The 12,718-nt window shown below is 33.9% G+C and overlaps 1 protein-coding gene across 1 annotated transcript in view; it reads right to left on the minus strand.

Annotated features, from left to right (window-relative positions):
• The window catches only part of LOC307155324 (uncharacterized protein), a 35,916-nt gene that overhangs the window by 17,171 nt on the left and 6,027 nt on the right, over positions 1 to 12,718 (minus strand). The window contains exons 6-15 of the mRNA XM_079865920.1: positions 12,371 to 12,433; positions 11,617 to 11,676; positions 11,500 to 11,535; positions 10,104 to 10,157; positions 9,972 to 10,022; positions 7,656 to 7,721; positions 7,467 to 7,544; positions 7,336 to 7,383; positions 208 to 255; positions 33 to 113 (exon numbers count right to left, since the gene is read on the minus strand). Coding sequence (XP_079722046.1) covers positions 33 to 113; positions 208 to 255; positions 7,336 to 7,383; positions 7,467 to 7,544; positions 7,656 to 7,721; positions 9,972 to 10,022; positions 10,104 to 10,157; positions 11,500 to 11,535; positions 11,617 to 11,676; positions 12,371 to 12,433 — 585 coding nt within the window. The remainder of the gene's footprint in view (positions 1 to 32; positions 114 to 207; positions 256 to 7,335; positions 7,384 to 7,466; positions 7,545 to 7,655; positions 7,722 to 9,971; positions 10,023 to 10,103; positions 10,158 to 11,499; positions 11,536 to 11,616; positions 11,677 to 12,370; positions 12,434 to 12,718) is intronic.

Raw genomic sequence — 12,718 nt, forward strand, 5'->3', positions numbered from 1 at the left:
TCACAGCACAAAGTCAAACGTGTGTGTCGTACCGGTTTGAAGTCCACATCTTCATCTTTCATCGGTCCAAAAGCCATGAGATCAGCAGTTTTTGACGAGGACGTAAAATCATCCTAATAAGACAATTCAGTAAGGTCAAAGGTCAAACGATACGCATATTTAACATAATAAATGTATTATTGATGTCCAGTGTAGCTCTAAACCAACCTGATAGGCTGCAGGGAATCCTTTAGCTGAAGATTCAGTGTGTTTCGCCTGCAGGTGTAAAACAACAGCAGAAACACTGAAGATATGAGACCAATAAGATAAGAACACTGAAGATATGATACGAGTAAGATAAGAACACTGAAGATATGATACGAGTAAGATAAGAACACTGAAGATATGATACGAGTAAGATAAGAACACTGAAGATATGAGACGAGTAAGATAAGAACACTGAAGATATGATACGAGTAAGATAAGAACACTGAAGATATGATACGAGTAAGATAAGAACACTGAAGAGATGATACGAGTAAGATAAGAACACTGAAGATATGATACGAGTAAGATAAGAACACTGAAGAGATGATACGAGTAAGATAAGAACACTGAAGATATGATACGAGTAAGATAAGAACACTGAAGAGATGATACGAGTAAGATAAGAACACTGAAGATATGATACGAGTAAGATAAGAACACTGAAGATATGATACGAGTAAGATAAGAACACTGAAGATATGAGACGAGTAAGATAAGAACACTGAAGATATGAGACGAGTAAGATAAGAACACTGAAGATATGATACGAGTAAGATAAGAACACTGAAGATATGATACGAGGAAGATAAGAACACTGAAGATATGATACGAGTAAGATAAGAACACTGAAGATATGAGACGAGTAAGATAAGAACACTGAAGATATGATACGAGTAAGATAAGAACACTGAAGATATGATACGAGTAAGATAAGAACACTGAAGATATGATACGAGTAAGATAAGAACACTGAAGATATGATACGAGTAAGATAAGAACACTGAAGATATGATACGAGTAAGATAAGAACACTGAAGATATGATACGAGTAAGATAAGAACACTGAAGATATGAGACGAGTAAGATAAGAACACTGAAGATATGATACGAGTAAGATAAGAACACTGAAGATATGATACGAGTAAGATAAGAACACTGAAGATATGAGACGAGTAAGATAAGAACACTGAAGATATGAGACGAGTAAGATATGATACGAGTAAGATATGATACGAGTAAGATAAGAACACTGAAGATATGAGACGAGTAAGATATGATACGAGTAAGATAAGAACACTGAAGATATGAGACGAGTAAGATAAGAACACTGAAGATATGATACGAGTAAGATAAGAACACTGAAGATATGAGACGAGTAAGATAAGAACACTGAAGATATGATACGAGTAAGATAAGAACACTGAAGATATGATACGAGTAAGATATGATACGAGAAAGATAAGAACACTGAAGAGATGATACGAGTAAGATAAGAACACTGAAAAGATGATACGAGTAAGATAAGAACAGTGAAGATATGATACGAGTAAGATAAGAACACTGAAGATATGAGACGAGTAAGATAAGAACACTGAAGAGATGATACGAGTAAGATAAGAACACTGAAGATATGAGACGAGTAAGATAAGAACACTGAAGATATGATACGAGTAAGATAAGAACACTGAAGATATGATACGAGTAAGATAAGAACACTGAAAAGATGATACGAGTAAGATAAGAACACTGAAGATATGATACGAGTAAGATAAGAACACTGAAGAGATGATACGAGTAAGATAAGAACACTGAAAAGATGATACGAGTAAGATAAGAACACTGAAGATATGATACGAGTAAGATAAGAACACTGAAGATATGAGACGAGTAAGATAAGAACACTGAAGAGATGATACGAGTAAGATAAGAACACTGAAGATATGAGACGAGTAAGATAAGAACACTGAAGATATGATACGAGTAAGATAAGAACACTGAAGAGATGATACGAGTAAGATAAGAACACTGAAGATATGATACGAGTAAGATAAGAACACTGAAGATATGAGACGAGTAAGATAAGAACACTGAAGATATGAGACGAGTAAGATAAGAACACTGAAGAGATGATACGAGTAAGATAAGAACACTGAAGATATGAGACGAGTAAGATAAGAACACTGAAGATATGATACGAGTAAGATAAGAACACTGAAGAGATGATACGAGTAAGATAAGAACACTGAAGATATGATACGAGTAAGATAAGAACACTGAAGATATGAGACGAGTAAGATAAGAACACTGAAGAGATGATACGAGTAAGATAAGAACACTGAAGATATGATACGAGTAAGATAAGAACACTGAAGATATGATACGAGTAAGATAAGAACACTGAAGATATGAGACGAGTAAGATAAGAACACTGAAGATATGATACGAGTAAGATAAGAACACTGAAGATATGAGACCAATAAGATAAGAACACTGAAGAGATGATACGAGTAAGATAAGAACACTGAAGATATGAGACCAATAAGATAAGAACACTGAAGATATGAGACGAGTAAGATAAGAACACTGAAGAGATGATACGAGTAAGATAAGAACACTGAAGATATGAGACGAGTAAGATAAGAACACTGAAGATATGATACGAGTAAGATAAGAACACTGAAGATATGAGACGAGTAAGATAAGAACACTGAAGAGATGATACGAGTAAGATAAGAACACTGAAGATATGATACGAGTAAGATAAGAACACTGAAGATATGAGACGAGTAAGATAAGAACACTGAAGAGATGATACGAGTAAGATAAGAACACTGAAGATATGAGACGAGTAAGATAAGAACACTGAAGATATGATACGAGTAAGATAAGAACACTGAAGATATGAGACGAGTAAGATAAGAACACTGAAGAGATGATACGAGTAAGATAAGAACACTGAAGATATGAGACGAGTAAGATAAGAACACTGAAGATATGATACGAGGAAGATAAGAACACTGAAGATATGAGACGAGTAAGATAAGAACACTGAAGATATGATACGAGTAAGATAAGAACACTGAAGATATGATACGAGTAAGATAAGAACACTGAAGATATGAGACGAGTAAGATAAGAACACTGAAGATATGATACGAGGAAGATAAGAACACTGAAGATATGAGACGAGTAAGATAAGAACACTGAAGATATGATACGAGTAAGATAAGAACACTGAAGATATGAGACGAGTAAGATAAGAACACTGAAGATATGATACGAGTAAGATAAGAACACTGAAGATATGATACGAGTAAGATAAGAACACTGAAGATATGAGACGAGTAAGATAAGAACACTGAAGATATGATACGAGTAAGATAAGAACACTGAAGATATGAGACGAGTAAGATAAGAACACTGAAGAGATGATACGAGTAAGATAAGAACACTGAAGATATGAGACGAGTAAGATAAGAACACTGAAGATATGATACGAGTAAGATAAGAACACTGAAGAGATGATACGAGTAAGATAAGAACACTGAAGATATGAGACGAGTAAGATAATTACACTGAAGATATGAGACGAGTAAGATAAGAACACTGAAGATATGAGACGAGTAAGATAAGAACACTGAAGATATGATACGAGTAAGATAAGAACACTGAAGATATGATACGAGTAAGATAAGAACACTGAAGAGATGATACGAGTAAGATAAGAACACTGAAAAGATGATACGAGTAAGATAAGAACACTGAAGATATGATACGAGTAAGATAAGAACACTGAAGATATGAGACGAGTAAGATAAGAACACTGAAGATATGAGACGAGTAAGATAAGAACACTGAAGATATGATACGAGGAAGATAAGAACACTGAAGATATGATACGAGTAAGATAAGAACACTGAAGATATGAGACGAGTAAGATAAGAACACTGAAGATATGATACGAGTAAGATAAGAACACTGAAGATATGATACGAGTAAGATAAGAACACTGAAGATATGATACGAGTAAGATAAGAACACTGAAGATATGATACGAGGAAGATAAGAACACTGAAGATATGATACGAGTAAGATAAGAACACTGAAGATATGAGACGAGTAAGATAAGAACACTGAAGATATGATACGAGTAAGATAAGAACACTGAAGATATGATACGAGTAAGATAAGAACACTGAAGATATGATACGAGGAAGATAAGAACACTGAAGATATGATACGAGTAAGATAAGAACACTGAAGATATGATACGAGTAAGATAAGAACACTGAAGATATGAGACGAGTAAGATAAGAACACTGAAGATATGATACGAGTAAGATAAGAACACTGAAGAGATGATACGAGTAAGATAAGAACACTGAAGATATGATACGAGTAAGATAAGAACACTGAAGATATGATACGAGTAAGATAAGAACACTGAAGATATGAGACGAGTAAGATAAGAACACTGAAGATATGATACGAGTAAGATAAGAACACTGAAGATATGATACGAGTAAGATAAGAACACTGAAGAGATGATACGAGTAAGATAAGAACACTGAAGATATGAGACGAGTAAGATAAGAACACTGAAGATATGAGACGAGTAAGATAAGAACACTGAAGATATGATACGAGGAAGATAAGAACACTGAAGATATGATACGAGTAAGATAAGAACACTGAAGATATGATACGAGTAAGATAAGAACACTGAAGATATGATACGAGTAAGATAAGAACACTGAAGAGATGATACGAGTAAGATAAGAACACTGAAGAGATGATACGAGGAAGATAAGAACACTGAAGATATGATACGAGAAAGATAAGAACACTGAAGATATGATACGAGTAAGATAAGAACACTGAAGAGATGATACGAGTAAGATAAGAACACTGAAGATATGATACGAGTAAGATAAGAACACTGAAGATATGATACGAGTAAGATATGATACGAGTAAGATAAGAACACTGAAGATATGATACGAGTAAGATAAGAACACTGAAGATATGATACGAGTAAGATAAGAACACTGAAGAGATGATACGAGGAAGATAAGAACACTGAAGATATGAGACGAGTAAGATAAGAACACTGAAGATATGATACGAGGAAGATAAGAACACTGAAGATATGATACGAGTAAGATAAGAACACTGAAGAGATGATACGAGTAAGATAAGAACACTGAAGATATGATACGAGTAAGATAAGAACACTGAAGAGATGATACGAGTAAGATAAGAACACTGAAGATATGATACGAGTAAGATATGATACGAGTAAGATAAGAACACTGAAGATATGATACGAGTAAGATAAGAACACTGAAGATATGATACGAGTAAGATAAGAACACTGAAGATATGATACGAGTAAGATAAGAACACTGAAGATATGATACGAGTAAGATAAGAACACTGAAGATATGATACGAGTAAGATAAGAACACTGAAGAGATGATACGAGGAAGATAAGAACACTGAAGATATGATACGAGTAAGATAAGAACACTGAAGATATGAGACGAGTAAGATAAGAACACTGAAGATATGAGACGAGTAAGATAAGAACACTGAAGAGATGATACGAGTAAGATAAGAACACTGAAGATATGAGACGAGTAAGATAAGAACACTGAAGATATGATACGAGTAAGATAAGAACACTGAAGATATGATACGAGTAAGATAAGAACACTGAAGATATGATACGAGTAAGATAAGAACACTGAAGATATGATACGAGTAAGATAAGAACACTGAAGATATGATACGAGTAAGATAAGAACACTGAAGAGATGATACGAGGAAGATAAGAACACTGAAGATATGATACGAGTAAGATAAGAACACTGAAGAGATGATACGAGGAAGATAAGAACACTGAAGATATGATACGAGTAAGATAAGAACACTGAAGATATGATACGAGTAAGATAAGAACACTGAAGATATGAGACGAGTAAGATAAGAACACTGAAGATATGAGACGAGTAAGATAAGAACACTGAAGAGATGATACGAGTAAGATAAGAACACTGAAGATATGATACGAGTAAGATAAGAACACTGAAGAGATGATACGAGTAAGATAAGAACACTGAAGATATGATACGAGTAAGATAAGAACACTGAAGATATGAGACGAGTAAGATAAGAACACTGAAGATATGATACGAGGAAGATAAGAACACTGAAGATATGATACGAGTAAGATAAGAACACTGAAGATATGATACGAGTAAGATAAGAACACTGAAGATATGAGATGTTAAAGTAAAAAGGCTTGTTTTAGAGACACACTGACCGTCTGGCAATAATTTGCACAGTTTATGCTGAAAGTCTCTGGCAGCACATGCTATTAAACTCTTTGTTTATTAAACTCTTGTTAGTTTACCGTGGTAACCATCTATGCAGATCAATTCATTGTATTTTAAATACCAGAAATGTCAATGAAAGTGTTTAGTGAAAATATAAACAGGCTTGTTATTACAAATATTAAAATAATTGTGTGAGAAATTAGAAATGAGCAGCCTTTCCTCTTATGGTTAAACATACAGTACAGGATCATTTGTTTAAAATAATATTGTAATGTACAGTTTTTATTATTTAAATTAAAATGTGCAATACTACTACTACTAATATATATATATATATATATATATATATATATATATATATATATTTTAATTATTATTTAAAAAGTAAAGAATATGGAGATAATTTATTATTTTATCAAGAAAATATATTCTTTTATCTTTTGTTTCAAATAACGTTGGGGAACATTGCATGTACACTGTTTATTATTTATTTTATGAAGTATAAGCTTATAAATTATACATTTATAAATTATCCTATAATTCAAGTACAATTATCATGCAATTATTTTTAGAATACATTATTTTATCTTAAAAATTATTTTATTATTTAAAAAAGTAAAGATTATGAATATAATTTTTTATTTTGTGAAGTAACTACTATAATCTTTTAATCTTGTAATATTTAAAAATACAATTATTGATCTCTTCAGATGTATACATTATTATATGAATTATTTTATTGGAATAAAATAATTTATTCATTATCATTTTAAAGTTATAAAAATTATTGTATTTATAATCAAATTAATTTCTTTGTAAAAAAAATAGAATAAATTATTGTATTATTTAAAAAAGCAAAGATAATGATGATGATTAATTATTTTATCAAGTAAATATTATATTCTTGTATAATGCAAAAACACAGATACAATGCTTGATCGCTACAGATGTCAGTAATGCAGTGTTTCACCTTAGAGCCTCTGCGGTGAGGGATGATCTTGGGCTTTGATGATTTCTTCTGTTGAGAGTAAAATTAATCAGCGATGAAAGACATGAATCTGAAACGACTGAAACATGATTCAGAAATAAAGAGCTTCGTACTGATTTAAACTCGACGGCTTCGTTCTGTTCTGCGTCTTCATCCAGAGCAAAAAACCCATCCGTTCCATCAACCACGAGCTGAACACACAACACACACATCATTAGACAAGGAGTGGATATGATGAACACACACACCAGGACAATAACCTGCCGCTGACATCTATATCTGAGGTGGATGAAGAGATTCACCTTTGACCCTCGGCGCAGTGTGTCCTTGTTCGTCTCAGAGCTCTTCTCTTCATCTACGATCTTATCCTGAAATCAAAGATTTGGTTGACATGCAGAAACTATAATTATATATAACTATAACTTTAATGTGACTTTGGGTTGAGACTATATATTTCACATGACAATAAGAGCTTTAAAACAGTCAATATTTCATCATTTCTGTATGTCAACTCTACACTATGAAAAGTCTGTAAAAATCCTAGTGAATTAAAATGAAGGAATTTTACATCTTGATTGTTTTTTCCTGTATTTTAAACACATTTTATTTTTACAGTGAACACTTGCAAATAAACTGCACACTTCTCTCAAGTGCCCCTATTATGGTATTTTAAAGTTTCCTAATTATGTTTTGGTGTCTCCTACAACAGGATCACATGACTCCAAGGTCAAAAAACACTTTCATTCTCTCATCATTTTACAACATCAGCTCTTCTCTCACAGTGTCTGTAACGATTACATAAAGGAGTCAGTCTCTCTAAACCCCGCCTCTCTGAGAGCTGCTCTGTGCTGATTGGTCAGATGGCCCAGTCTGTTGTGATTGGTCTACTCTGCTCTGATTGGTCAGATGACCCAGTCTGTTGTGATTGGTCTACTCTGCTCTGATTGGTCAGATGGCTCAGTCTGTTGTGATTGGTCTACTCTGCTCTGATTGGTCAGATGACCCAGTCTGTTGTGATTGGTCTACTCTGCTCTGATTGGTCAGATGACCCAGTCTGTTGTGATTGGTCTACTCTGCTCTGATTGGTCAGATGGCTCAGTCTGTTGTGATTGGTCTACTCTGCTCTGATTGGTCACATGGCCCAGTCTGTTGTGATTGGTCTACTCTGCTCTGATTGGTCACATGGCCCAGTCTGTTGTGATTGGTCTACTCTGCTCTGATTGGTCACATGGCCCAGTCTGTTGTGATTGGTCTACTCTGCTCTGATTGGTCAGAAGGCTCAGTCTGTTGTGATTGGTCTACTCTGCTCTGATTGGTCACATGGCCCAGTCTGTTGTGATTGGTCTACTCTGCTCTGATTGGTCACATGGTCTACTCTGCTCTGATTGGTCACATGGCCCAGTCTGTTGTGATTGGTCTACTTTGCTCTGATTGGTCAGAAGGCTCAGTCTGTTGTGATTGGTCTACTCTGCTCTGATTGGTCACATGGCCCAGTCTGTTGTGATTGGTCTACTCTGCTCTGATTGGTCACATGGCCCAGTCTGTTGTGATTGGTCTACTCTGCTCTGATTGGTCAGAAGGCTCAGTCTGTTGTGATTGGTCTACTCTGCTCTGATTGGTCACATGGCCCAGTCTGTTGTGATTGGTCTACTCTGCTCTGATTGGTCACATGGTCTACTCTGCTCTGATTGGTCACATGACACAGTCTGTTGTGATTGGTCTACTCTGCTCTGATTGGTCACATGGCCCAGTCTGTTGTGATTGGTCTACTCTGCTCTGATTGGTCAGAAGGCTCAGTCTGTTGTGATTGGTCTACTCTGCTCTGATTGGTCAGATGGCTCAGTCTGTTGTGATTGGTCTACTCTGCTCTGATTGGTCACATGGCCCAGTCTGTTGTGATTGGTCTACTCTGCTCTGATTGGTCAGAAGGCTCAGTCTGTTGTGATTGGTCTACTCTGCTCTGATTGGTCACATGGCTCAGTCTGTGATTGGTCTACTCTGCTCTGATTGGTCAGATGACCCAGTCTGTTGTGATTGGTCTACTCTGCTCTGATTGGTCAGAAGGCTCAGTCTGTTGTGATTGGTCTACTCTGCTCTGATTGGTCAGATGGCTCAGTCTGTTGTGATTGGTCTACTCTGCTCTGATTGGTCAGAAGGCTCAGTCTGTTGTGATTGGTTTTTACCGTACCATGGGTTTTACCGTATCAATCTCATCAAAGTGGATTTGCTTTGGCAGCAGAAAACAGCGTCTTCTCGACATGAACAACACGAACCAAACTCTTCCAGTCTCAGATACACTACAGTGTTTGAGGGTGGGGCAAAGAGACGCTGTTCAGCCAATCAAGACAAGAGGCTGGCATTATGCAAATTAGGTACAAACCTATGCTGGTTCAGCAGGAAGTGAGACTGGAATTACTGATGACTCGTTTCAGTTCAGAATCGCTTTCTTTCTTTTAGGAGTCAAAAACTCCTAACTCCTATCTGCACTTTGATCTTTGAAACTTTGCAGACCTTTCACATTCACAAACAGCTCTATAACACACGGCATGAACAGCAATATCTGAAGATCATAAAAGGGGCACTTTATAACTGGTTGTCAAAAATCTTCAGTCATTTACCTTTGAGCTTCTCCTGATCAGCAGAGAGTGTCGCAGTTTCTTCCTCAGAGTCTGCGAAGATCAACAGGACGACATTAGCATGTGAAGGACACACAGACTCACTCATGCTGAGTTTAGTAACTCGCATTGTACCTGCTTTCCGTTCTTCTTTCCAGTCCCATCGACTCCATCGAACGCTTCTGTGATCTAAAGGCAAGAGTCAACAATATTATGAAACCAGGTTTTTACAGTGTGAGAAGCTCGCCAGCAAGACATGTGGTTTGGGTGGTTGCCAAGGCATAACTATGTGGTTGCTTAATGGTTTCTGTGGTTTTTAGCGCATTCCGCACCTCAACATTAGAAAAAAATCATATTTCTTTTTTATCTTCTGTAGTTTTGTTGATTTAGACTACATTAAATACATGCATCGAGGATAAATATGTCGGCCAAGTATATTTTGTGAGGTTAATTATTGACTGAAGATTATTATATTATTTTAATTATGTGTTTTAACTACTATTACATTCAATTTATTGTTTGATTTCAAAGACATTTTTGTTTAGATTTTTTGGGCTGCAGAGATTATTAATTATTATTTTAATTATTTATATTATTTAGAATAAAATAGAATTTAATGTTTAATTTTAAAGACATTTTTGTATTTTTTTGGGATGCAGAAATTATTATATTATTTTAATTAATATTATTAATTATTTTATTTAGAATAAAATATAACTTAATGTTTAATTTGAGACTTTTTTGGCTACTGAGATTTATATATTATTTTAATTATTCATTTAATTATTATTATTATTATTTGTTTGATTTAGAGTAAAATGCATTAATGTTCATAATATTGTATTTAGAATAAAATAGAATTTAATGTTTAATTTTAAAGACATTTTTGTATTTTTTTTAAATGCAGAAATTATTATATTATTTTAAGTAATATTATTAATTATTTTATTTAGAATAAAATATAACAATGTTTAATTTGAGACTTTTTTGGCTACTGAGATTTATATATTATTTTAATTATTCATTTAAATATTATTATTATTTGTTTGATTTAGAGTAAAATACATTATTGTTTATAATATTTTATTTAGAATAAAATATAATTTAATGTTTAATTTTAAAGACATTTTTGTCATTTTTTTTTAAATGCAGAAATTATTATATTATTTTAAGTAATATTTTAATTATTATTATTATTTATTTTATTTACAATAAAATATAACTTAATGTTTAATTTTAGACTTTTTTGGCTACAGACATTTATATATTATTTTAATTATTAATTTAATTATTATTATTATTTGATTTAGAGTAAAATATAATTTAATCTTTAATTTTAAAGACATTATTGTTTATAATTTATTTTGTAAAATGTGTTCGGTTCGATGCTGAATGTAAAGTGAAGTAAAACCGCTTGGGAAATTCTGAAAAGTTTTTAATATAATACTTTATTTAAAAAAAATTATTTCAGTTTTGATTCAATTAACAGAAATGTTTTGAATAGTTTTAGTCATCTGGCCGTCTGACTCACCCGTACAGAGTCTCTCCGAAGCCTTAATTTCCCAGTCTGCAACAGAGAAAGAGCAGATGAAATTCCAGTATTTTTGCACCGGTTTTCTGCACTACCTTTCACACATTAAGAACTTACTGGTTTCCATTCTGGAGAGAGTTCTGGACTGTGTTCAGGCCAGTCCTCCACACACCTTTCCTGTAAATCACGTTTCAGGTATGTAAGTGTATTTGTTTTAAATCAAGCATTACACTCTACACAGGACTCATATACATATGAATCCATTTGAGGGCGTTTCTTTAACTACATTTAAGAATTTAAATTAACTTTTTCCTTGTTGCAACATAAAGATCAAATTAAAACCTGTCAGAATTTTGACATGCCTTCAGCATTTATCTTTTATCTACAGTCTGTCAAATTATGCAAAACATTTGAATAATTAAATAACTATAGAAACATTCTAACAATTATAAAACATCTGTTTTTTTTCTGAACCAACCGTAGATTTTAACAGACAGGTTCCGGAAGTAAAAACTCCATTCATTTTCTCCATAGGGAAATTGATTAGCCTGCATTATTTCAACTTAGTTATAAAATAATCATGTTTTACCCATGAAGCTTCCACAAACTTTAATTTGATTATGCAGTTTGCAATGCCTCATGGGACTGTAGTTCTTTCCATCACTAAAGCCATTGAGTTCACAGTCTTGTATTGTATGTCCAATTATGAAATACTTTTTTGCTTCAAAGTTTGTAATGTTATGATGCTCCTCGTAGCTGGTTGGTTTGGTTTATAGATTATAATGCTTTAACGAAGACTGTTTTGAAATGAAATTAAACGAATGGAAAAAAAAGTTCAGGAACCAGCGCGCTAAAACTGTGGCACACATACCTGACCGATGAGAAGAACATCCTCATAAACTGGCAGATCGCCCTCGACCTCAGCCGTCGTGTTCTGCCAGATCAAAACATTTCATGATAGTGTTGAACAGATAACAGAGCGTAGATAAGATGTGAAGATTGTGAGACAAATTCAGGTAACGCATTATTTCGATGGTCCACTTAAGACATTCTACTGACTACAATTAACTTTGCTGCTTACTGTAATATCTGCTAACATGTTTTGATGCTCCCCAACATACATTTTACTGACAATAAGTAACTTTGCAACTACATGTCAACTTCTACAAATGAAGTTGAAGTTGACATGTAGTTGCAAATTAATGAGAGTTAGATGACA

Source organism: Squalius cephalus, assembly GCF_949319135.1.
Source record: "Squalius cephalus genome assembly, chromosome: 3".
In the NCBI taxonomy this organism is placed as follows: domain Eukaryota; kingdom Metazoa; phylum Chordata; class Actinopteri; order Cypriniformes; family Leuciscidae; genus Squalius; species Squalius cephalus.